The 27,680-nt window shown below is 40.9% G+C and overlaps 1 protein-coding gene across 5 annotated transcripts in view; it reads left to right on the forward strand.

Moving 5' to 3' along the window:
• Positions 1-27,680, forward strand: part of GRIP1 (glutamate receptor interacting protein 1) — a 305,928-nt gene that overhangs the window by 166,025 nt on the left and 112,223 nt on the right. For all 5 annotated transcript variants that reach the window (XM_061416574.1, XM_061416570.1, XM_061416571.1 and 2 more), the window contains 2 exons: positions 21,964-22,111; positions 23,913-24,082. In XM_061416574.1, the coding sequence (XP_061272558.1) occupies positions 21,964-22,111; positions 23,913-24,082 (318 nt within the window). The remainder of the gene's footprint in view (positions 1-21,963; positions 22,112-23,912; positions 24,083-27,680) is intronic.

Genomic DNA, 27,680 nt, shown 5'->3' on the forward strand with positions numbered 1-27,680 from the left:
CCAGGAGCTGACTGTGGCTCAGATCATGAACTCCTTATTGCCAAATTCAGACTTAAATTGAAGAAAGTAGGGAAAACCACTAGACCATTCAGGTATGACCTAAATCAAATCCCTTATGAGTATACAGTGGAAGTGAGAAATAGATTTAAGGGCCTGGATCTGATAGATAGAGTGCCTGATGAACTATGGAATGAGATTCGTGACATTGTACAGGAGACAGGGATCAAGACCATCCCCATGGGAAAGAAATGCAAAAAAAGCAAAATGGCTGTCTGGGGAGGCCTTACAAATAGCTGTGAAAAGAAGAGAAGCGAAAAGCAAAGGAGAAAAGGAAACATATAAGCATCTGAATGCAGAGTTCCAAAAAATAGCAAGAAGAGATAAGAAAGCCTTCTTCAGCGATCAGTGCAAAGAAATAGAGGAAAAAAACAGAATGGGAAAGAAATCTCTTCAAGAAAATTAGAGATACCAAGGGAACAGTTCATGCAAAGATGGGCTCGATAAAGGACATAAATTGTATGGACATAACAGAAGCAGAAGATATCAAGAAGAGGTGGCAAGAATACACAGAAGAACTGTACAAAAAGATCTTCACGACCCAGATAATCACGATGGTGTGATCACTGCCCTAGAGCCAGACATCCTGGAATGTGAAGTCAAGTGGGCCTTAGAAAGCATCACTACGAACGAAGCTAGTGGAGGTGATGGAATTCCAGTTGAGCTATTTCAAATCCTGAAAGATGATGCTGTGAAAGTGCTGCACTCAGTATGCAAGCAAATTTGGAAAACTCAGCAGTGGCCACAGGACTGGAAAAGGTCAGTTTTCATTCCAATCCCAAAGAAAGGCAATGCCAAAGAATGCTCAAACTACCGCACAATTGCACTCATCTCACATGCTAGTAAAGTAATGCTCAAAATTCTCCAAGCCAGGCTTCAGCAATATGTGAACCGTGAACTTCCTAATGTTTAAGCTGGTTTTAGAAAAGGCAGAGGAACCAGAGATCAAATTGCCAACATCCACTGGATGATGGAAAAAGCAAGAGAGTTCCAGAAAAACATCTATTTCTGCTTTATTGACTATGCCAAAGCCTTTGACTGTGTGGATCACAATAAACTGTGGAAAATTCTGAAAGAGATGGGAATACCAGACCACCTGACCTGCCTCTTGAGAAACCTATATGCAGGTCAGGAAGCAGCAGTTAGAACTGGACATGGAACAACAGACTGGTTCCAAATAGGAAAAGGAGTACATCAAGGCTGTATATTGTCACCCTGCTTATTTAACTTATATGCAGAGTACATCATGAGAAACGCTGGACTGGAAGAAACACAAGCTGGAATCAAGATTGCCGGGAGAAATATCAATCACCTCAGATATGCAGATGACACCACCCTTATGGCAGAAAGTGAAGAGGAACTAAAAGGCCTCTTGATGAAAGTGAAAGTGGAGAGTGAAAAGTTGGCTTAAAGCTCAACATTCAGAAAACAAAGCTCATGCCATCTGGTCCCATCACTTCATGGGAAATAGATGGGGAAACAGTGGAAACAGTGTCAGACTTTATTTTTCTGGGCTCCAAAATCACTGCAGATGGTGACTGCAGCCATGAAATCAAAAGGTGCTTACTCCTTGGAAGGAAAGTTATGTCCAACCTAGATAGCATATTCAAAAGCAGAGACATCACTTTGCCAACAAAGGTCCGTCTAGTCAAGGCTATGGTTTTTCCTGTGGTCATGTATGGGTGTGAGAGTTGGACTGTGAAGAAAGCTGAGCGCCGAAGAATTGATGCTTTTGAACTGTGGTGTTGGAGAAGACTGTTGAGAGTCCCTTGGACTGCAAGGAGATCCAACCAGTCCATTCTGAAGGAGATCAGCCCTGGGATTTCTTTGGAAGGACTGATGCTAAAGCTAAAACTCCAGTACTTTGGCCACCTCATGCGAAGAGTAAAGTCATTGGAAAAGACTCTGATGCTGGGAGGGATTGGGGGCAGGGGGAGAAGGGGACAACAGAGGATGAGATGGCTGGATGGCATCACTGACTCGATGAACATGAGTCTGAGTGAACTCCGGGAGTTGGTGATGGACAGGGAGGCCTGGCGTGCTGCGATTCATGGGGTCGCAAAGAGTCGGACACGACTGAGCGACTGAACTGAACTGAATAATAGTAACTGCCATTGTCTAAGTACCTATTATGTGCAAGGCAACTTTATAAACATTATCTCATTGTATTCTTACTGTAAAAGATAGGCATAGGTATCCCTATTTCAGAAACCAGAAAATAAAAGAACTTGCCCAGGTAGAAAAGAACAGAGCCAGAATTCAAACTGTTATGAATGATCCTAGAACCTTTGCTTAAAGCAACTGAACCAGAACAGCTTTTTCTTTTTCTTTTTCCTTCAATTGAAGTATCCCTGTTGGCTCAGTGGTAAAATTTCTGACTGCCAATGCAGGAGACACAAGTTTGATCCCTGGTTCAGGAAGAATCCCTGAAGAAGGAAATGGCAACTCACTCTAGTATTCTTGCCTGGAAAATCCCATGGACAGAGGAGCCTGGTGGACTACAGTCCAGAGGGTTGCAAAGAGTCAGACACAACTTAGTGACTAAACAAAAACAGTAGTTGATTTACAGTGTTGTGTTGATTTCTGCTGTACGGCAGTGATTAAGATATATATGTATATTATATTATATATATTCTTTTTCATATTCTTTTCCATTATGGTTTATCATAGGATATTGAATATAATTATCTATGCTATACAGTAGGACCTGTTGTTTATCCTTTCTATACATCATAGTTTGCATCTACTAATTCCAAACTCCCAGTCCTTCCCTCCCTGCCTCGCCATTGGCAACCACAAGTCTGTTCCATCAGAGCAGTCCTAATGCAACATTTATATGATAATTCTTAAAGCTAAATGTTTAGAGCTGACTTTGACTTCTCCCCTTAGCCTATTCCCCTCCCATCTTCCTCATCTCAGGCATTAGTGCCTCCATTGGAGCAGCTCTCAAATCAAGAGACTAGGCCATCCTTTGTTTTTCCTCACCCCGCTTATACCTAGCTCTTCTGCAGAGTGCACCTCTCCTCTTTCCAGCCACCCTCCTTGTCTGCATTTTTACTTTCTCTGCACTTGTCCTCACGTCTCACACCCAGAAGCCGCCCTCTCTCCCAGCCACCTCTCAGCATGTGCCTGGCTCCACCCCTCACTCCCATTCCCTTCTCCACGCTCACATAGAAGCCCAAGAGACCTTTCCATAGCGCTCATGGAATCATATCACTCTCATCCAATGTCATCCACTAAATCTCAGATAAAATTAAACTCTATACAGTGCCCATGAAGCCCTGCCTGCTGTTTCCAGAGCTGCCTCCCCCATCTCCATTCTCCATGGGTTCTTAGGAGCGCCCTTCTCTTATTCCCAAGACTCTTTTTTTTTCTTTCCTAGCTCCTCCCACCTACCAGGCTCCTGCCCTCTGGGACTTTTCAAGTTCTGTTCCCTCTGCCTCAGAAGTGATTCTCCAATCCCAACACATGAACAAACACACATTGTTTACCCAGCTATTTTGTACATATCCTTTAATGTCACTACCTCAGAGAAAACCTCTCTGACACTCTCTCTAAATTAGGTCTCCCTGTTTCACTTACCCAGGGAACTCTTACTTTTCTTTCACAGTAGTTATCACCATTAAAATGCTAATTTGTTGGTGAGCTAATCCAATATCTCCTTCACTAAACTGTAAGCACTATAAGGGCGGCAGGGATAGGGAGATAATATATATATTTTAACCACTGTATGCACCATATATGCCTGAGGCACAGAAAGTTCAGTTCAGTTCAGTTGCTCAGTCGTGTCCGACTCTTTGCAACCCCATGCACTGCAGCACGCCAGGCCTCTCTGTCCATCACCAACTCCTGGAGTTCACCTAAACTCATGTCCATTGAGTCAGTGATGCCATCCAACCATCTCATCCTCTGTTGTCCCCTTCTCCTCCCGCCTTCAATCTTTCCCAGCATCAGGGTGTTTTCAAATGAGTCAGTTCTTCGCATCAGGTGGCCAAAGCATTGGAGTTTCAGCTTCAGCATCAGAGGCACAGAAAAGTACACATTAAATATTTGTTGATGGAATGAAAGGCAGACAGCTTAAAACTGGTATGTCCACTTAGTTCACTAAGTTGACAGTAAATATTTACTCTGCTCTGAAGAACTCCAAAAGTAGTAGTAAAAGATGCAATAAAGCCTTAAGTAACCAATTTGCAGTGCTATTCTGTTCATCTTATTTATTCTTTCCTCCCCTTCTCTTTTCTCTCCTCTCTCCTCCCCTCACCACCCTCTTCCCTTCCTTTCCCTTCCCTTCAAGAAGTATTTCCTCCAGTTATCAGTAAAAGCATCAGGGTGTCTGAGTCCCACAGAGCTACATGGAAGGGCTTTCTGTGACTCACTGGCCTGTAGCCACAGTTAATTTTCTTGCCCAGAGTTTCATTAGCCATTTTCAGTGATTCCAGAATACCATAACTGCAGAGTCTAACAGTAAGCATTAGTCTGGAGATCCAGACTGTTAGGGAATTTACCAGACTCCCCCAAAGAAGGTGCACTGGTGTACAAGAAACAAATTATTTCTCTCCAGGTCTCTGAAGATTAGGAAATACTGGGATCAGAGCACAAAGTGGCCTTTATCACCGTGTGCCCAGCTCTTCTCTATTTTAGAAAACCCTTGTTTTCACCAAGCAGCAAATATGAGTCTTCATGACTAAAGTCCCTAATATATGGATTTTGAAAGCTGCCCTGCTATGGTATGGTGATTGGTTGAAAGCTTGGTGTTTTGTAGCTCATTTGAGGACCTGAAGCTTCTCTTTAGTTACAACTGTTGTTCCTAATTGGGAGTGTAAGTCAATTGTATCATCCAGACTCATTGTCCAAACCCTGTCATTCCCAGACCATTCACAGAGGTCTCATCCTTGTAAGCACTGGTACAAGGAAAATTCTCTTCGACACGAGGGCATGGTTTCAGATAAACATAAGCATCGTATGTTTGAACCAGCAGAGTATTAAGACCTGACTCACTGGAGACTTTCATTCTGGCTTAAGTTTGTGCCTCTTAAGAGGTAAAAAAAAAAAAAAAAAAGCCTACTAAGCCACACACAGATTCTCTCAGAGAGTGGGAAGGAGTGGTTATCATTAATTCACAAGAACTCAAGTGATATTTCAGCTGCACCCATGTAAAGTCCCACCAGACTTTTTGCCTTATATGATTTGGTTCATTGCTGTTGGTTGCCTACTTCTTAGGACCCTCTGAGGATCTACTGCAGACAGATTATTTAAAATGTCTCACCCTGTGGACACTTGCAATGGGTGACCCTAGGACCTCCTCCTTCTCAGAGGTGATTTCCACAACTTGAACACATCTTTTGAGATCCTTAAAAGACAGTTTTGTGCTGAGTGGTACATTCACCTGTGGAATCGGCTTCCCTTAAGCCTTATTATCCAAACAGAATTATAGTAAAAGCTTGGCAGACTTCCCAGCAGAATTCTCACACTTGGGAAGACATATGGTGGTGGGGGTGGGGTCTAAGATAGGTTTGAGGCTGGTCAACCAAGTTGAAGATATCATTTGGCAGGAATATTAAATATGCCACCTGTGAAAAAAATGAAAATTCATTTAATTTTTATAATTGCTGTCGTTGAAAGCCTCCATGTATAGTTTTTTTAGTACCTTGTCCAAGATATAGATTCATTAGTTATAGATTATAAAACTCAATCCATAAGTAGTGTAGTGTGGATAATCTGAAATTGCAGAGAGAGTTAATATTGAAATCATTTACAGCACTTAAAGCTAAGTAAGTGGAACAACACATGAAAATCTAACTAGGGATACACTACACAGCTGTCTAGCTCCCTCATCCTGTCCTCCTTTCTCTTTCTGTTAGAACATTCTCTTGATGACATCACTGTATCTTACATAGATGCAAACACTAAACGTTTTGGAGGCATGTAAATCATCATTTAATTTTTTTGATATTAGAGTCTTTTGTCTAGGTTTTTCTGGTCAAGTAAAAAAAGTAATTTTCTCAACATCTACCAGGAAATTAATTAGTCAGCATAGATACTAATGACATCAGCATGTCCTGGATTTAACCCAAGAAATTGTAGAGGAGGAGAGAACTAACAATTTATGTGGTTAGTTTCTGCCAAAAGTTGTACGAGGTACTTTGTACATTTTATTAACTCTGTCATAGCAACTCTGTGACATGTACACTATTATCCTTGTTTTTCATAAATGGAGTAATGTCTCGAAGAGATTACAGTAGTTGCTCCAAATAACACAGATAATATCATGTTAAACCTAGGATGGATCAGACGTTAAAAAGTCTGCCTGCGTTGTGGGATACTTGGGTTCAATCCCTGGATGAAGAAGATCCCCTGGAGGAGGGCATGGCAACCCACTCCAGTAGTCTCGACTGGAAAATCCCATGGACAGAGGAGCCTGGTGGGCTGTGGTTCATGGGGTCGCAAAGAGTCAACATGACTAAGCAAACATGTCCATCCATCCCGAATCTAGGATCTTAAGTCTGATAGTGCACCCACAGAGGATTGAGGTTAATCATAGCCAATCTATGAAGCAATAAATGTTTCAAGAATGGATGCAAGTTCTGAAAGCAGCAGAAAAACTAGTGGAACATGTCTTTGTTTTATTCTAAAGTTAAGATTCTGAAATTGAAATGTAAGACTCAGTGAATATTCTTTCAAAAATAAAAGTTTCACAGGGAATACTTTAAAGATGAAATCTTACCATTTAAATTATAAATTGTTTTAAGCCCAAATTCATAATTGAACCCCCTCCACTAAAAATCCCAGAACATCAAATATTTAACAGTAGGTACCTAAGAGAGTTCTGAATATGAAAGAAGAAAGTGAGACACTGAATTAATTATCTACTGGTATTTAATCATTCAGGCATTTTTATTGATTTGAATTCAGGTAATGTTACTCAGACTAAAGAAGTGAGACATAATATTTCAGAAATGCTCCTACTTTTTTCATTTGAAACACAGCGTTTATTTTCTTATTTTTGTTTTTTTATTGGAATATAGTTTATTTACAATTTTGTGTTAGTTTCAGGTGTACAAAAAAGTGAATCAGTTATACATATTCACTTTTTAAATATTCTTTTCCCATTTAGGTCATTACAGAGTATTGAAAAGAATTCCCTGTGCTATACAGTCGGTTCTTATTAGTTCTCTATTTCATATACAATAGTGTGTATATGTCAGTCTCAATCTTCCAATTTATCCTTCCCCCGATTCTTCCCCTGGTAACCATAGATTTGTTTTCTACATCAGTGACTCTGTTTCTGTTTTGTAAGTAAGTTCATTTGTTCCATTTTTTTTACAGTCCACTCCTACATCTTTTTTCTTTACTGTCTTAATATCTTGAATATATGGACAGACATCATCAGAGATCCTGGGTGCTACATCAGCCTCCCAGATTTCTGTAGAGAAGCAGAAGTGTTAGGCTCTAGCTTGTCTCCCAAGTGAGAGGAGGAATAGATAGTCCAGGAGAAGGCCACAAGTGTCCTCCCAAAGCAGGATCTGTGTTCACTTTTTAATATAATAAAGATACCGTGAATGATGTGGCACCATCATCAAAGTTGGGGTTCCATGATGAAAGGTTTAAAATGGAGCAGCAGTCTGTTAGCTCTTGCCTTTGGCAAAAACTCTCAACCTTCCCTGATTCCATAGATGCGTCCAGAAACTACTTGCGCTCCATTAAATCCTTAATTTCTTGCAAAAAGAGTGAGCTCCACTTCCTGCTGTTTGTACTGGTTTAGGGAAGTTTCCTACTCTCATATTTCAAAATATTTCAGGAGTTGTTTCAATTTATGTTAATAAGAGTATGTCTTATAGTAGTGTGAAGTGCTATTTATCACTTTCAAATGCCCTCCCTTGTCAAGAAATGCATGCCTACAGAAAATACTATGTAACCCAAAAGGCAAAAAGATAATGTTCAAAACATGCTTCTGAAGGCATGTAAGGCTCCCAGGAGACACTGTTCTTTAAAGTTGACAACCCCACAGTAACTGAATCTCAGCATCATTTGTTTGAACCCCTATCTAATGCTAGAATTTCTTCAGGACTTTTCTTGCCAAGCTCTACTTGAACACCTCTGATAACCAATATCTTCCTGCCCATCAAGCCTATATCCCCAAACAAGAGCCCTGCACCCTCGCCGCATGATGGAATCACTTGCAGAGTGTTTCAAATGCCCGGGCCTGTACCAGAGAGCTGTTGTGACAAACAAAACAAGGTGAAATACGTGAAATCACCTTGTAAACTATAACTTACAGTAAAAACATAAGGCACATCATCGTACACCTGTTAAAAATAATTTCTAAATATCCACCCATCATTCCAACCTGTCTAAACTTTTTTAGATCCTGATTGTGACATCCTACTTATTTTGTATCCCTTCCAACCATATGTCACATTTTCTATTTAAAATTTCATTTACTTTATGACTAATAAATGAGTATTATTGAGGGCCTACAGGATTCAAGACACTGGCCAGTGAGACTAGTATTTCCATCCAGTGGTCACGTTGACCCAAGCTGGGGACCCTCTTAGTGCCTCTGCTCTGTTGATGCCCTGATCAGGCTTTCTTTGCTTCTTCATTGACATGGCATTGGTCATTTTAATACATAGTAATCAAATTTTTCATTTTTTAAATCTAACCATTTCTTTGGACCTGTACATTTGCCCCATGTTGGGTGTTTTTTTTTTTTTTTTTTAAATATTGCATTTCCTTCCAGTCAAGCTAAAGGTTAGTCAAGAAATACATATACTTTAAATATTTCTTGGCTTCCTTTTGGCTCAGCTGGTAGAGAATCCACCTGTAATGAGGGAGACCTGGGTTTGATCCCTGGGTTGGGAAGATCCCCTGGAGAAGGGAAAGGCTACCCACTCCAGTATCCTGGCCTGGAGAATTCCATGGACCGTATAGTCCATTCTTTTTGACACCTTACAAGTAAACTGCCTTTTAGGATGTCTGCATAGTTTGTATTCATTTGTCTATTTCAGATCTGTTCCTAGAGAACTAGAATGCGTTTTTCAAATGTAACCATAAAACCAGACCTAGCACAGGGGGCCAAGGAGAGCCTGAGTCTTGTCATTAAGCCATTAACTCTTCTGACTGACAGTTCCCTCCCAGTCCTGGGAGATTAAGAACCCTTAGTAGTAAGAATTCTTTATCTATCTTGCAGGCACTCACTCCTACTTAAGTAGTTTCTCTGCCTCAGCACAACCTAGTGGAGGCTCATCCCATTTCCTGTGGGGTTCACTCATCCAACTCAGAAAAACCTGACACTGACTGTTTTTAGATGGAGGAGGAATCAGGCTTTCTGGAAAACGATGCTATGGAATATGATGACTGTGCAATGGCCATGTATATATGCCACATCACTTAAATAACCAGGCCAAAGGATTTTTCACTCTGTGCCTGATGTTTCTATTTTCCCATTGGTATCAGTCACTTAAATGCCAGCTTCGCCTGGCTGTTTATGCTTTTTACAGCAAGTAGGATGTAAACCTTCTGAGTTTGCTGAAAGCTTGCTCCTGGTACACAGAATTATGCCCTTAAAAAAAAGAAAAAAAAAGTCCTCACATTGGTACTGACAATGGAAATGCAAGCTTCCAGAGCTTGTGCAGGAAAGGGGCACAACCTTGTTTACAAGGAGTGCCCAGGTCACTGGGCCTAAGCCCAAAAACCTCTGTAAGGAATTTGTGACCTGATTTTTCTCACCCTCTCTTTTAAAAGTATAAAAACTCTTTATCATTTTTCTCTGTAGGATAAAATTAGAGCCCTAGGAAGTTTTTTAAAATAGTTATTTATTTGGCTGCACTGGGTGTCTTAGTTGCAGCATGTGGGATCTAGTTCCCTGACCAGGGATCAGACCTGGGCCCTCTGCATTGGGAACATGGAATCTTCGCCACTGGACCACCAGGGAAGTACTGAGCCCTAGAAATTTAAATTGGAAGATTTTGTTAGTATTCTAAAAAAAAAAAAAAGGTTAAATATCTATAAAAACTAAGTCAGACTATCAATTTTAATACTGAAACTCACCATGTAAATTCTAACATGATTATTTCATATGTTATTACTCACTTAGCCAGGAGCCTTAACTCTCTCACTTATTTAACAAATGTGTTCTAGTTTCCCTTGAACTAAATACGTAATAATACATTACTCTATAAAAGACCAGGAAAAGCCAAGACCGTCTTAAAGAAAAATAACCAGAGAACTCATACTACAAGGTACCAAGATCTATTAACAAGCTGAAGTAATTAAGACGGCATCATCCTGCCATAAGGACAGACAGATTGATCAATGAAACAGAGCAGAAACAGAACTGTAGGTACGTAGTCATCTAATTTATGACACAAGTGACTTTGTAACACACTGAAGAAAAGCGATCTTTTCAAAAAATGATGATGGGTAAGCTATACCCAGGTGGAGAAAATATATGGTGACTCTCCTTATCCCACACCATACACAGAAATCAATTCCAGATAGATTGCTGATCTAAATGTGAAAATTAAATAGTAAATCTGGCAAAAAAAAAAAAAAAGTCTAGGAGAACATCATCATGACTTTATAGCAAGCAAAGATTTCTTAACGAGAACACAAAGCACTAACCATAGGAAAAAAAAGAATAAGAACTTCCCTTCATAAAAAGACTCCATTAAGAATCTGAAATGGTAAGTTACAGAGAGGGAAGATATATTTGTACAACAAATATCGAAAAAAAGACTCATATCAGATTATGTTTGTTTGTTTTAATTCCCACAAACCAATAAGCCAGACAACCTAATAGAAAGTTGGAAACAGAGAGATTTGTGCAATTTGTAAAAGAGGGCTTCCTAGGTGGCGCTAGTGGTAAGGAATCCACCAGCCGATGCAGGAGCCATTAAGAGCTGTGGGTTCGATCCCCGGGTTGGGAAGATCCCCTGGAGGAGAGCATGGCAACCCACTCCAGTATTCTTGCCTGGAGAATCCCATGGACAGAGGAGCCTGGCAGGGTCCACGGCATCGCAAAGAATCGGACACAACAGAGCGACTAACACATATACACACTAACCTATGCTGCTAGATGTCAAGATGGCGGTTACCTGTGGGTCAGGGAGGTGATTTAAAGGAACATGTGATGCAGGGATTCTTTGATGCTGGTATTGTTCTATTTCTAGGTCTGGTTACACAGGTCTGTTTATGAAAATAAACACAGTTTATGGAAACCTCTCAGGCTTCAAACTTAAGATTTATGCATTCTCCACATGTTTGTCACGTGTGCTGTGTTCAGTCCCTCAGTCGTGTCTGACTCTCTGCAACCCCATGGCCTCTAGTCCACCTGGCTTCTCTTTCCATGAAATTTCCAAGGCAAGAATACTGGAGCAGGTTGCCATTTTCTACTCTAGGGAATCTTCCCAACCCAGGGATCAAACCCACTTCTCTTGCATCTCCTGCATTGGCAGGCAGATTCTTTACCACAGTGCCACCTGGGAAGCCCTATGTTTATTATACTTAGTAAAAAATTTAAAAGCAGTATAGGCCAATAATCCAGGTGCAAAAGAAAGATGAGTCCCATAAAATGGAAGGGGCAGTGTCAAGATATTCCAAATAAAATTACTAGGGTGAGGCTGCTGCAGAGAATGAAAGTAATCATCAACCATGCTTTAGCCAAACTCAAGTTAACATGGGTGTATTATTGAATTCTACTTGCATTGTTTGGACTCTTCTTTCAGTACAATAACTGCATTCAAGATGGTCCCTTTAACTTCCCAAGAAAAACTTAGAATTTCAGATAAAGCTCATTTGAATACAGAAGGTATACTTTTTGTTGTATGGGTGTATTTTCTGAGTAGTGAATTTCAATTGACAAAACCAAACCAGCAATTTTTTAAGTTAAGAAATATTTATTAGAGTTTTGCTCATCTGAAAAGGGTTGAAATTATTAGTAGCATTATTTGAAGAGGATATCACTGATAAAAATACTTTTAACTAATGGGTAATTTGAAAAGCCCCCCAAAGGTACTTTTTATCTGAAGGAATGTACAGCCGACAAAACTACTATTACCAAGGAGTCTTTTTACCACCCCTGGGAGGTTCTAATCAAGCCTGGAGCTCTGATTGAAATGCTGGGCTCAAAGTGGGAAAACTGATTAACAAAATAAAAAATCCAAAGTGTTTCCCATGCAAACAGTCATCAGCGTATCTTATGTAATTATGTAGCCCATAAATCAACACAGCGTGCAAGGCTTCACTCAGGGTGTAAATATCTTAATGACTGAGACGTCTTTAACCATGAATAATTTATATCTACATGATCCATTTTTCTCAGCCATGCTTCACTTCAGCAGAATAAACTAATCTTCTGTCAGGGGATGGGCTCTTGATTATTTCTTCCTGATTTTTCTTCTGTTAGTTTTTCTCATTTTGACACAGTCCATTTTTTTCTCTTGCACTTTCTTTAATAAGGGGGCCCCATTCATCTACCCTGTCTGCTCGCTTTTATTCTTCCTATGCATCTTATTAGACATCTTGGAATAAAGCCAGGGCTTTTGGACTCTGGCTTCTCATCAGACCCTCTGTGGATGGAGCTGGATGGCAGCGAGGGAACTCGGCTTAATACCACAAGGCGGTATGGGCTTCCTGACGTTGCTGTGTGGAAACATGTATTATGGAAAACAATTGCTAGAAAAGGCTAATGATCAATTAAACGTGAGCATTTGTAGATCCTCTTCTGTGATGCGGAGAGTAACTGCCACATGGGTAATTCTGGAAAGCAGTACTCACTTAAAATAGTTTTGTTTTCCTAGAGCCCATTAAGATAAAGGTAGCTGAGAAGCATTCAGCTTCTCAACTAAGAAGCTCATCTTGAGCATTCCAGCTCACCATGCTCAGTCTCCTCAGACCCCCATAGGTCTCATATCATCGCCATTCCTTTGACTTGTACCATATGTGTGTGTGTGTGTGTGTGTGTGTGTGTGTGTGACTTGGTCATGTCCAACTCTTTTCAACCCCATGGACTCTTGCCCACCAGGTTCTTCTGTCCATGGGATTCTCTAGGCAATAATACTGGAGTGGCTTGCCAATTCTTTCTCCACGTTATCTTCCCAACACAGGGATTGAACCCAGGTCTCCCACACAGCAGGCAGATTTTTTATTATCTGAGCCACCAGGGAAGCCCTGTACCATAGATACTTGGTAATAATTGCCTTTCTCTGGACAGTCCTATGGACAGGGAGCTTCAATCACCTTCTGTGGGTGGTGTCATACCTGATATACTTGTGGACATACTTGAGTAAATCTTCCTAGAAAGCTGGAAACCATATCCTATTAGATAACCCAGTATTTTATAAGCATCTTGACTCTTACTGTATTAAAGTTTTCATAGGGTTTGGGAGGATTGCAAACATTATGTGTCCTGTAGTTTAAGAAAAAGTAGAAACCTCATGAGGTTCATCAGAATAAATTTCCATCAGTTCAGTTCAGTTCAGTTCAGTTCAGTTGCTCAGTTGTGTCCAACTCTGCGACCCCATGAATCGCAGCACACCAGGCCTCCCTGTTCATCACCAACTCCCGGAGTTCACTCAGACTCACATCCATCAAGTCGGTGATGCCATCCAGCCATCTCATCCTCTGTCGTCCCCTTCTCCTCCTGCCTCCAATCCCTCCCAGCCTCAGAGTCCTTTCCAATGAGTCAACTCTTCGCATGAGGTGTCCAAAGTACTGGAGTTTCAGCTTTAGCATCATTCCTTCCAAAGAACACCCAGGGCTGATCTCCTTTAGAATGGACTGGTTGGATCTCCTTGCAGTCCAAGGGACTCTCAAGAGTCTTCTCCAACACCACAGTTCAAAAGCATCAATTCTTCGGTGCTCAGCTTTCTTCACAGTCCAACTCTCACATCCATACATGACTACTGGAAAAACCATAGCCTTGGCTAGACAGATTTTTGTAGGCATGCTGCTGCTGCTAAGTCGCTTCAGTTGTGTCCGACTCTGTGCGACCCCATAGACGGCAGCCCACCAGGCTCCCCGTCCCTGGGATTCTGCAGGCAAGAACACTGGAGTGGGTCTCCATTTCCTTCTCCAGTGCATGAAAGTGAAAAGTTAAAGTGAAGTCGCTCAGTCGTGTCCAACTCTTAGCGACCCCATGGACTGCAACCTACCAGGCTCCTCCATCCATGGGATTTTCCAGGCAAGAGTACTGGAGTGGAATCCAAAAGTTCTATCCCACTCCTCTGTCTTATTGGCATGGGCCCCAAGGGGTTATGTGAAGGAAGGGATAATATATTTTCATGTTTGAGTCCCCAGTGCCTTCTGAGGTTCCTGGAATATATAAATAATAGTCAATAAATGTATTTTAAAATTCATGTTGTTGCAGGAATGATGATGTAACCTGCAGACTTAGAAAGCCCAGTTGTGTGAGAATATGAAGTGGGTGATCTTCTATCTTGGCAAGAGTCTAATTAGGTTTCCCCAGCCTCCTGAGACTACATGAATCCTTCCTCTGACTCATGCGATGGCCAGAGCATTTGGATCTGGTCTAAGTCATGTATATGAAAGCCAGCATACCAGGGTCTCCTCACAGAGGACCATTTGAATTATCTAGTATCCAGCTTTTGCTGGAAATCTGAAGTAAGGTAAAAGATTGCTATTTAGGTAGGTCCCTAGAGAGAGAGCCAATCTATCTGCCCTGGGGTCTGTCTTTTGATTAAGTGGACCATCACATTATCTTGTCTCATTATAGAGACAGCATCACTGATTTGCTTTTTAATCATATGCCTCAAGAAACAGCCATTATGAAAATACATTGAGGACATCACCCCATTATATCAGCACTATCTGTTAATATATATGGGCTTCCCTGGTGGCTCTGTGGCAAAGAATCTGCCTGCAATGCAGGAGGTCCAGGTTCAGTCCTTGGGTGGAGAGGATCCCCTGGAGAAGGGAATGGCCACTTCAGTATTCTTGCCTGGAGAATTCCATCTACAGAGGATGCTGGTGAGCTACAGTCCATGGGGTCTCAAAGAATCGGAAATGACTGAGCAACTGACACTTACACAATTCCACGGAAAAGATATCTTTTAGAGCTCCCTGCTACAAGAGTCTTGTAGAGTCTTTATTTCCACTGTAGGGACTAGAAGACCTCCTCTTTTCCAACAGTGCAGGATTGACCGTGGTTTCCAGGAAGTTTAGTCGTATTTTTTAATTGTAACAAAATTCACATAACGTATAATTAACCACTTAAAGTCTAAAATTCAGTAGCGTTTACTACATTCACAGTGTCATGCTACCATCAGCTCTGCCTGGTTCTAAAATGGTATCTGCCTGGTTCTGAACAGTCACTCTCTAGTCCCCTCTGCCCCCAATCCCTGGCAGCTACCAATCTACTTTCTATCTCTGTGGATTTCCCTGAAATTTAAAGTCATTTTTGTAATTCAGTCAAAGCATCTCTATTAACCCTTGTGGGCAAGGTGTTCTTAGGTCTTTTTACTCTTCCTGATTGCTCCTTTATATTACATTTGTTTCTTTGTTTGTTTAAAGCAAGCAGCCTCCAGACCTTTGTGGAAGGAAGTTGAGTAAGAGATATGTACAAATAAGGATATCCTCCTTTGAAGCTCCAGAACCATTTGTCCCTGAGTAATGCCAGTCTCTTTTAAGAGCTCATAATCCTAGGGGTAGCTCATTTACTTGGCCATTTCTAGCTGCTGTGTTGTTGTTCAGTCGCTCAGTCATGTCCAACTCTTTGCGACCCCATGGACTGCAGCACTCCAGGCTTCCCTATCCATCACCAACTCCCAGAGTGTGCTATACACACTTATAGATGGGAAATGACCAGTAAGTTCAAGTTCCATCTGGAAGAAGGTGGGTTGACTTTCTTCCAGTAGGCTGTTCTCTAATTCTTTTTCTATCAGATAAATTCAAACACTTCTCAGTCCAGTATTATGAGGCATTCAATGCCTCATAATATTCAGTGCCTCATAATGATCTAACCTACAGATCATTATGCAGGTTAGAATTTAGACAAAGGAAAAATATCCCTCCTCATCAACATCATCCGGGTATGCGTAGGCACTCTGTTACAAGAACAGCCATTCAAAGGATTTAATAATGGGGTTAACATGATTTCAACCACACTAAGAACTCTCAAGCACAAGAATGTGACTTAAATGTCTGCATCATGACTATTGCTAGCATTGCATCTTGAATAAAATACTAGGCCTTCATTCTTTCACTCATTCCATCAACAGATCACATTGAGCACCTACTGTTTACATAGAAGCTGTATAGATACTGTAGAGAGTCACAGTCATAAGGAAGACATACACAACCCCTACAGCATGGAGCTTACATTATTCATCAAAGAGCAAAGAGGTAATTGAACGACTAATTGTTGAGTCACATTTATTAGATGTGCAGTGAAGGGAAAGCATAGTGATGCTATTAAAGCATATGGCAGGCAGGTTGATGTGGTTTGCAGGGCAGGGCAGGCTTCCTGCAGAAGTGACGTTTGAGCAGAGCAGTGGTAAAGAAGCAGGTGATGCAGGGACCAGGAGCTGGAGAATTCCAGATGGAATAGTATATATAAGGGACCAGAGGCAGGAAAGTATGCAATGTTTTTGAAGAATTGAAAGAGGAGTAGGAAGCTGGAGAACAAGAGAGAACAAGAACAGCACGGTGGTAAAGAAAACAGGTGAGGTAAGCAGGAGCCAGGTCCTGTAGGTCCTTGAAGATTATGATAATATATTTTACCCTGTTATAAAAATGGCTGTTGAAGGGTTTTAAAGCATAGGCTAGCATGATGAGATCTGCACTTTTTTAAAAATTGGATCTGGATTGGGGAAGGTGGGAGCCATGGGAGGATTGGGATATATCAGACAATGGTACTTGGATGGAAATGGTGATTGTGGAGATGGAAAGAAAGAATGAAATTGAAATCTGTTTAGGAATTAGAATCAAGAGGGATCTGTGAGAGTGAGGAGAAGATGGAGTTGGGGACGACTCCTGAATTTCTGGTTTCCATAATGGATTAAAATACGAGCCATTCACTAGGAGGAGACCTGGAGAAGAACCAGTGGAGTGGGGTGGACTTGCCAGTCCATTTGGGTGTGTTGTGTCTGATGGGCTTATGAGACACTCAGGAATTGTTCAAGGTATCAGTGAAGGATGTGTACTAGTGAATGAAAGTTGTTCAGTCATGTCCGACTCTATACAGTCCATGCAGTTCTCCAGGCCAGAATGCCGGAGTGGGTAGCCTTTCCCTTCTGCAGGGGATCTTCCCAACCCAAGGATCAAACCCAGGTCTCCCTCATTGCAGGAGGATTCTTTACCAGCTGAGCCACAAAGGAACTCTGAATGTGTGCTGGACATATGAATGAGAGTGATCATGGTGAAGTAAAATTCTAGGCTGCTAAAGAGAGAGACCAGAGGGCTGAGCTCATATTCCTTAAACAGTTATCAACAATCTATGGTCATCTTTACATAAGATAAGCACCTTCTTTCCCTCATCATTTTTTTTCTGCATAAGTTAAGAACTCAATATGACACAGTTTCGATAGAAAGTTAAAAGTTGTGCCCTAAGAAGTCCTTCATACTATGCAATGAGGGACAATCCCTCAAACTCAGTCTTTAAAGGATGTTATCATTGTCATCAAAATATTTAAGGGTCTGAGATTTTGCATCCCATCTTGATAAACAATAATTATCTAGACTCACTTTCATATCTTGTAGCTCCCCTCTTCTCCCCATTAGTAGGATGTGCTGTGCTCAGTCTCTTCTGTCCTGTCCGACTCTTAGTGACCCTATGGACTGTAGCCTGCCAGGCTTCTCTGTCCATGGGATTCTCCAGGCAAGAATACTGGAGTGAATTGCCATGCCCTCCTCCAGGGGATCTTCCTGAAGCAGGGAGCGAACCCGTGTCACCTGCATCTCCTGCGTTGGCAGACAGGTTCATTACCACCAGCACCACCTGGGAAGTCTCATTAGCAGGATACTGGAATTTAAATTCAGCTATTGCATATTTTCATAAAGTTTACCAGGCTTCTCTCATTTTTGAGGCCCAGTAGGCTCTTCCTTACCTAACATTGCTATTTCTCTGAAGAGACATAGATGATCAGGATTAGGGAGCTTTTACTGAAGTCCCCTAATTTTACAGAAGAAAATGAGGTACAGGGGAGATGATGGCTCAGGCCACATGGTAAGTTGGTGGCGTAACTAGGACCATACCTCCAGGCCTCCAGACCTGAGCCCAGCTTAGGATCACACTGCTTCTTCCTTTAACCATGAGTTTATGGTTCTCTTTTCAGAGTTCTGAAGCTTTCCATTAAAAAAAAAAAAAAAACATTCCTTGCACATTAGGCTGCCCTAAATGGAAATATTTCATTTGTTGTTCCTTCAAAGCCTTAATGGGGCAAGTACTACTTAAAGAGAGACTGTTATTTCTATTAATAGTTTCCATTCCACAGGTGCACCAGAACAGCTGTGAGTACAGTCTCTCTCCCCCTCTAAATTAATGATGGCAGAAAATATGACACCCTTTTTCTATGTTTCTTAATGTTCCCATTCCTATCATTTCTTCCTATGAGAAAAAAATTAATATTAACTCTTCACTGTAACTGGAACATTAGAACCTTACAAAAATAAAATTTTTAACACCTTGACAAATATATAGGCCAGAAAAAAAGAATAGCACTGTAAGAGTTTATATTTAAATAACTTTTACCTCTGCTGATAACCTCTTTACAAACTAATCTTTAATCCTGATGTAATACTTTTAAGAAACATGAAAACCTAGTGTGTGTACTGGGTCATGATTGATTGTGGCTTTATAAAATTTATGTCTGAAAATAGCTATTAATAGTAGCTTCTTAGAATAAAAATTCAAGAAAGGTATTTTGAGGGGGATAGACTCAAGTGAAAAGGCCTGTCAGAATAAAGATTCAGCTGGCAACAAAAATTCACACTTACCTTACTAGCTTAAATGTGATAGTTTATTTCTTGGGAGAGTAAACAGTCTCTGGAGATATGATTTCAGGAATCTAAGGTCCTCTCTCTAGTGGCACCATGCCCATGTCTGATGGTGGAAGATGGTCACCAGTTCTGGGCCCACAATGCAACGTCAAGAAGGGGAAAATGAGACAGAGGAGGGCACCACCATTCTTTCTAAGAATGTATCATGTCTCACTTCTGCTCACTTCCTGTTGGCTGGAACTTTGTCACATGGCTGCATCTCACCAGAAAGGAGGCTGGGAAGTGTTGTCCTTAGCTGGGCAGCCATCCAGTCAGCTAAAACTTAGAAAGCTTATTACTAAGAAAGAAGGAAAAATGGGATACCAAGAAACAGTTCTCAGTTTCTGTCATGTCTTAGAGATTAGGTTATAAGTAACAGAAAAGTGTATTACTTCCATCTGGGAAGCCCCATGAATTTATATTTAGACAGAAAAGCATGTGGAAGAATATAAATGATTGTCTCCTTACAAAGCTATCTGTTAAAATCCATCAAGTCTTTGGGATATCTGTCCTTCTAAAATTAGTCCTCCTAAAGATTAATCCTCCTCTGTAAAGATAATCTCAGAAAAGACTCCACTAGGCCAGAGCTCATGTGAGGTTCAACCTGAACAGGAAGAGACATTGCAAGGGAGCAAACTCCAAGAAGAGAAGGACAACAGACCTGGGAGTGGAGCTATGGGCATCAGATTATGTGCATTTGTTGTAGCAGTAGCACTTTGACTATTAGAGCTGAGAAGTAGGAAGAATCACCTATATTCATGATGGAAGGATAACTCAAACATGGGTGACAAGGACTGACCAGAATTCTTTACTAGGAGGTCCCAGTGAAGCAGAAGAGGTGCAAACCACTGTTTCAGATAGCCCTGGGGACTGCTGTCTATTAACTCCAAGGTGAGAGTAAGGCAGGACCCTGGGGAGCATATGACCAACAGAGGCACTAGAGAGAAGCAAACTGGGAAACAAGGAGAAGAGAAGCCAGATCTTGTCAATGGCCCAAGGTCAGGCTGTTAACACAGCAGGGTGAGCAGAACCTGAGAGTAGCCACCACCATAGAGTTAGATTCATGGGAAAATTATAGCCAGCACACTTCAGAATCACAAAGTCTTCTTAGTGGACTAAGACCCTTGGGTCCTCCCAGCTATTATTAGTGAGACTCTCCCCTGGAATTGACAGGAAGAAATACAGCCCCTAATGGTCTCTTAACTTTTTCTAGGACTAGATATTTAAGAAACACAGTGCATGCAAGAATCCTTAGGCCTGGAGTATGAATGTGGTTGGCATGACTGTTCTCATATTTACCTTATTTAACAAATATCTTGTTTCATCTGCGACTGAAGATGACTCTGTCCCAGGGGTCTTTCAGCTTCCAGAGTCAGCACATACTGTCTGAGCTTCACTATAGGAATACACTTTCTAGTTCACCATATCTGAGTGCTGGCTTGTTGATATGAAGATATACTTTCAGGAAAAAAAACTTGTATTAGTACCAAACACCAGAGTAGTAGAAAGTCATAAAAATACTATTGAAAATATACAGTCTTAAAAAATGAGATGATTCAAAGGTTTGCGGTCATAATATGCAATAATATTCTATGTGTACAGCACTTTGTAAAATGCTTTAACTATATATTGATTCCCATTGTAGTAAATGCTGAGGTAAAGATAACACTTTCTAGGTAAGCAAGCAGACTTAGTTTTTATAACTGGTCTGTGTTACCATGACCAAAATATTGTGAAAAGAAGAAGTACAGGTATTATATCCACATCCAAGGCTCTTTCCCATATGATCTCTTCCTCTTCTGAGCTTTAAATAGCATCATGCATTGTCTCGTTTATCCATACATTCATTCAACAACTATATATGCACAAGTCTCTATGCCAGGCACTGAGGATGCTGTGATGGACAGAACATAGGCTCTGTCCTTACAGCAAGCTTGCTGTTCGGCAGAAATCAGAGGAATGGCATTTGTGCAACAAAGCAGGAAAATAGCAGGACAAAAGGTTCTCACCAGATCATAAGTCAGGAGAGGCTTCCCAGAGGAATTGAAGTTTATACCCCCAAGGGTGAGTACCAGTTGAAGGAATGAAGAGCATTCCAAGCTAAAAATAAAGCATGCACCCGAGGGAGAGATGACCGTATATCAGATCCAGAATAAGGAAAACCTAGAGGATTCACCAATTTAACTTGGTTATGCCTTCCTTTGTGTGTGTGCTCAGTCACTCAGTTGTGTCCGACTCTTTGCAGCTCCATGGACTATAGGCCGCCAAGCTCCTCTTGTCTGAAATTTTCCAGACAAGAATGCTGGAGCAGTTTGCCATTTCCTACTCCAGGAGATCTTCCCACCCAGGGGTCAAATCTGCATCTCTGTGTCTCCTGCATTGACAGGCGGACTCTTTAACACTGCGCCACTTGGGAAGTGTATGCCTTCCTACCACTTGCCTACTTAGAGACATTGTCTATTCACCCTTCCTTCCCACCCATCCATCCATCCATCTATCCATCCATCCATAGAAGGTGCTAAGATGTTTACTGAGTTAATTAATTTTTAAAACCTTTCTTCAGAGACCCAGTATTTGTCAGGCACTGTATCAAGCAATTTAGCATGCACACAATATCAAGTAATGTAGAGGGCATAAAGAAACATAAGACATTATCCCAACTGATGTGAAGCTTAAATTTTAATTGAAGAGGTAAACCCATGCACATATTACTGTACTACTAGCTGGATAGAACAGGCATCCTAAAAGATGCCCTAAGAAGTTACCACTCACTGGACGTGGAGATGTTAAATGGAGGGAAATCTGAAGTTTTAATAACGTTAACAGATCAACACCAGACTGAACCTTCTCCACCTTTTTTCTGTGTTTGCTTATTTATTGTGTTCTGTTTTCTGAAATTTTCTTCCATAGATTCTGTGGCAACAGCATCCGGACCACTACTAGTTGAAGTTGCCAAAACTCCGGGTGCCAGCCTTGGGGTGGCCCTAACTACCTCAATGTGCTGTAACAAACAGGTCATTGTCATAGACAAAATCAAATCTGCAAGTATTGCAGACAGGTGAGTGTCATAGAAAGTGCCTACTTTTCCAAATTGCATGCGTGTTAAACTATGTAGAGATATATTCATATATGTATACACACATATGTAATACCTACACACATGCACACACAGGTAAAACAAAACAGCTCTTCTGCCAGTTTATACAAGCTTCATATACAAAACAAGTTAGTATTCTAGAGCTTAAAAGTTCACCTTCCTTATCAGCTACCGCGTGAAGTAATGTTGCTTCACCCGAATGTTTGGTGTGGCCTTTAGAAATGAGAAAAAGTCAAGCAACTATGTACATTCACCTACTGTGTCCTAGAGTAATAGCCCATTTTTGGTTGAGGGTAGCTAAGCAGATCTTTATGATGCTCCATGCAGAGAAGTCCTGTGGTTTCTTGAATTGTGAACAATTAAATCCTGCCACCATACAATCTTATTCCTTTTTTCTTCAGGAAGTAAAACAACATTTTAAAAATAATAGTCTTTAAAGAAAGGCCCTCCACTGACGTATGTTAATCTTAGAGTTTCACTATATTCAAGGGTCCCCCAAAACATCGTTCATTCTCATGACATAAAAATGCCAGGCTTTTATCCCGAATTCTTCTTCTGATAGATTTACAAATTGCAGGGGTGGGGGTGGGGGAGGAAGACTACCTTACCACCTAATAAATTATTTAACCACTCCTGGTAAGAAAACCCCCACCTCCCATAGCTGAAGCACTCCAGGTGCACCCAAGTGGCATTTTATTTTTAGATGGGAGGGATGACTTGAAATGTTTTTGTCCTGAGAAGTAGACTGTGGTCATCGTGCAAGTGTTTAGATCTACCCCAATGCCCAGTCTCCCTGCATGTCTCCATCCCTCTTCTGCCCTTCCTGGTGAACTTCTGACTCTGATGCTCTGCGGCTACCCCTGTAGTGGTCAGTCTGTAGCTCTACTGTGCTCTTAGCTCCGTTCAGGCATTTAAGAGTGATGGATTCAGGGATGCCCTCCCGTTCAGTGGTGCAGGATGCTTTCACGTTCTCCCTCTGTTTCTGTCCTGTTGCAGAGGGTAGGCAGTTTAAGCAGCTGTCCACTTGACTGGCACCTCGAGATGCTGACTGCTGTGTGTGCTGTTCCCAACTCACTCAGCCTCTTGAGTTCAGCAAGGCGTAGCAGCCCGCCCCTCCTGCTCCCCAGCTTCCCCCTCACTCACCACAGAGGCGTCCTTTGATTACTCTTTGACTCCTGCCTCATTTCCATCATCTTTGAGAGCTTTTGCACTAATAAATGTTTATCTCCAGAATAACAAAATAATCAAGAACTGGTGATCTGGGAGCATGTGTGAGATGATTCCGAGCAAGCACTAGCTGAATCTTTCTCCCAAGTTATCCTCCCAAGAAAATCGTAAATGACCCAATTCCCATTCTGCGAGTCCCATCTTTACATTCTGAATATTTACTAACTCGTATTTATAGATATAAAAACTCAGGGGGAGAAAAATCACAGAAAAAAAGTCAAAGGAAAACATTTTCCTATTCTTCCCTCTGCTTGCTCACTTCCCCTCAACTTTCAGCACTGCTACCCCAAAAATTATATATTTTTTATAAAGGACAAGGAAAAACCTTTCCTTGAGTTTTTCTGTATTTTCTACAAGGTTTTACATTTCTTTTCATACCCAAGATAGTTAATATTTGACAGGTAGTGTTTCCTATGACATTCAAGCATTTCCTTTTCCCCTTAAGTAAATGAAAACTGTATGAAGTTTTAAGTATGAGGACGTGAAAGTCATAACCCAAAGAGGAAGGTGCGCCATCATCTTCTCCTCCTCATAGGTGTGGTGCTCTGCACGTGGGCGATCACATCCTGTCCATCGACGGCACCAGCATGGAGTACTGCACGCTCGCAGAAGCAACCCAGTTCCTAGCCAACACCACCGACCAGGTCAAGCTTGAGATTCTTCCCCATCATCAGACCCGCCTGGCCCTGAAGGGACCTGACCATGGTGAGAGGATCCACCCACATAAACCTCTGTTGTCTTCCCCTTGCAATGATTGCTTCTTCAGCAGAGTTAGAAAGCAGAGAGAGGCCAAGTTCAATTCTGCCTCTATCATTTCTTCTCAGACAACAGGCGATCTTTGTTTACTCTCTTCATCTTCCCAATCCCTTTGACCAAGCCCCAGGTGTTTCACCTGAAACCCCCAAATTGAGGAAACACTGTTTGAAATAGAATTTTCATATTTGTACTGTTTGGTTTTTTTTTAAGCCTTTGGTACAAATTGAGTGTGGGAAGAAAGGAAATAATTTGACTTCCTGTGATTTGCATTGAACTTCCTTAAAGGCAAATACTAAAACTCCCACTGTTTAAAAACAGTTATAACGTGGGCATTCATGCCAGATCCTTCAAATATTTCAGGGGGAAAGCAGTTTCATGAGAGATTTTGTCTGTTTTTCAGAGTAGTTGTTTTCCTTAGGTTGCAGAACAAACTTCTGACCAAATATTTCTCCTAAGAGTGTCAGAACATTTGACTAGGATTATGCAGTAACAAGTTCCACCTGAGGGAATCTGGATTTTCACTGTCTTGAAGCTTACAGATCTTTTGCTGAGTGTTTATACCCTGTCCCACCTAGGCATCCTTAAATAAAACCCAGTGCAAGAAAAAGGACTTTGAGCCCAAAATCAAATGAAGAACAACTCTCCGGTGGGGTCTTTGTTCTAACCGCTCCCTTGCTCCTCTTCCTTAAATCAAGCACTCTCCTTTTTTATTCCTTGAAACCAACTTCTGATCTCCACTAGTACTTATCAGGCTCCCTAGAGGTGAACACATTTCTTTATGTTTAGAGAGAGAGAAGAATTTTCTCTGGAACCAAAATTTTGCTTCTGAGGAGGTTGTTTGTTTCCTATGTCTCCAACCTTCTAAAACATGCTGCACTTTCCCACAGTTTGAAAAAAAAGCAGCACGAAATAATTTTCATATTGAATGAGTCAGCTGGATGCAACCTTTTTTAATTAAATGGAGCTTAGACAGCTCTGGAGCTAATGAAAATCTCCAATACAGCATTCCCTTTATCAGATTTTAATTTTACACATTGGAGTTGGAGAAATGAGGCAGCTGAGGCAGGTTATGAACAGAAATTCTACCTCGTTTAAATAGAAATGATAAGGGGGTACGATTCATGGGACTGTTCCGTTCCTGTCAGGAGGATGTGCGGGTCTTTCCTGCTCACTGACTGAGAAGGGAGATTTCTAAAGCTGTTACGTTTCTTCTAAATTAATCTGAAGGTGCCACTGGATTTGGAGCCCAGCAGGCATAACAGTACACACTGCCTAGTGCTTTTTCAGCAGGAGATTCTGCTTGGTAAATTCTAGGATCAGAATCAGAAATGTGAACAGACCCTATAAAAATGTCATTGTCTTTAGCAACCTCATCTTCCCTGCCTCTTATTCGCCATGTAAACAAATCATAGTTCAAATAGTTTCCACTCATGAAATATTAAATGTTTTTATCTGCCAAGACAGTCTGAGAAGATGAATTTATATATAAAGGGGATGGAGACCAAGAACTAACTTTTTTTTTCTTCACTGTGGAAAAGCTGATGTCATTTGTGATTTTGCAGCGGGGTGAAGGGCTGGTAATTTTAGTAATTCTAACTCCCGCTTCTGACCCTGTCATCCACTATTGTTGAAAATTGTTCACCATCTTCTTTATCTAACATGCAAGTATCTCCCTACATTTTATATTAAAATCAGACTTGTATTTCCAAAAGGAAATAAATAATGGGTCTTAAACATAATTAAATCCCAATTAAGAAGAGAAAATATACCCCAAAATTGTTATAATGTTTATGATTCTCCAACTTCTGTTTTGAGATGTAGTAGAATTGTTATATAGTTTTACCTTTTTCCATAAGAAAGTTCTAGTTGTTTTTTTTTTTTTTTTCAAGATTTCTGATGCTTAAACAGCATGCCTCTCATCCCATGGGTAGATGGAGATAAAACATTTCACAGATTTTGCTGAGCAAGAAAGCATTCACAATAGTATTTTCAGGGAAATATAGAAATGGACACATCAACCAGGAACAGATTTGCTATGCCTTTTGCTGGGAAATAGCAGCATTCAAAAAGCCGTAAGAATGAGTTTTTAAGGTCAGAAATTGTGCCCCTGAGGGTCTTTGGGAGACGGTCTTGCTTGGAGGAAACTTTGGAAAAGACTTTGGAAAAGAAAATGTGAGCAGGGTCTTGAGGTTCTATAATTCAGTACCAGGAGAACTACCACTTCTGAGCAACCAACAGCGTACCGATTGCCTATACCTTTGAACTCCTGGACTAGATAAGAGGGTACAGTTAGAGAAGAGAACAAAAGTACCTCCCATGTCAGATACCTCAAGATTTCAACAGCAATGTCACCATGGAATGATAGAAAAAACATTATATTTTCCTTACTGTTTGTTTATCTGTAACAAAGGACTTAGGAACATACATAGGAAGAGGCAAGTATAGTGTGGTGGCTGAGGGCAGGGACTCAGAGTCAGGCTCTCAGAACTGTAATTCTGGCTCCACCACTTGGGAACTTAGCAAGTTACTCAACTTTTCTATGCCTCAGTTTCTTCATCTGTAAAATGGGTGTTATTATACTATATACCTCATAGATGTATTATGAGTATTATCTGAGATAGTCCATGTATAATCACTTAGCACTTAGGGCCTGGTATATAGTGAGGACTCAGTGAAAGTTGACTGTTATTAATATTATGGGGACCATTAAGTGGGAGAATGTAAATGAATTTTTTTCAAAATGAAAGAGTATGTCAAAAATGTGACATCTTATTTTTAAACTGAAATCCTTGTCTAACATATGAGTATAAAATCCATCACCATAAAACAGAATAGATTTAGAGTGCATGTTCAAAATAGGCTACAGCTGTCTTCTCTGGGCTACATTGTTTGCTGAATGCCTTTTAAATTAATTATACATGGCAGGCAGTTTTGTGCATTAATTATATAATTTTTGTCTCTTAATTATTTTATGTATATGAAGATTTAGTCCCCAGTTCAAGTCAAAGTAAGTATTATGACCTACATTTCAGTTCAGGTCGGTTCAGTCACTCATTCATGTATGACTCTTTGCAACCCCATGGACTGCAGCATGCCAGGCTTTCCTGTCCATTACCAACACCCGGAGCTCATTCAAACTGATGTCCATCAAGTCAGTGATGCCATCCAACCATCTCATCCTCTATCATCCCCTTCTCCTGCCTTCAATCTTTCCCAGCATCAGGGTCTTTTCAAATGAGTCAATTCTTCACATCAGGTAGCCAAAGTATTGGAGTTTCAGCTTCCGCATCAGTCCTGCCAAGGAATATTCAGGACTGATTTCCTTTAGGGTGGACAGGTTGGATCTCCTTTCTGTCCAAGGGACTCTCTATAGTCTTCTCCAACACCACAGGTCAAAAGCATTAATTCTTTGGCACTCAGCTTTCATTATAGTCCAACTCTCACATCCATACATAACCACTGGAAAAACCATAGTTTTCACTAGATGGACCTTGGTTGGCAAAGTATTGCTTCTGCTTTTTAATATGCTGTCTAGGTTGGTCATAGC

Source organism: Bos javanicus, chromosome 5, assembly GCF_032452875.1.
Source record: "Bos javanicus breed banteng chromosome 5, ARS-OSU_banteng_1.0, whole genome shotgun sequence".
In the NCBI taxonomy this organism is placed as follows: Eukaryota; Metazoa; Chordata; class Mammalia; order Artiodactyla; family Bovidae; genus Bos; species Bos javanicus.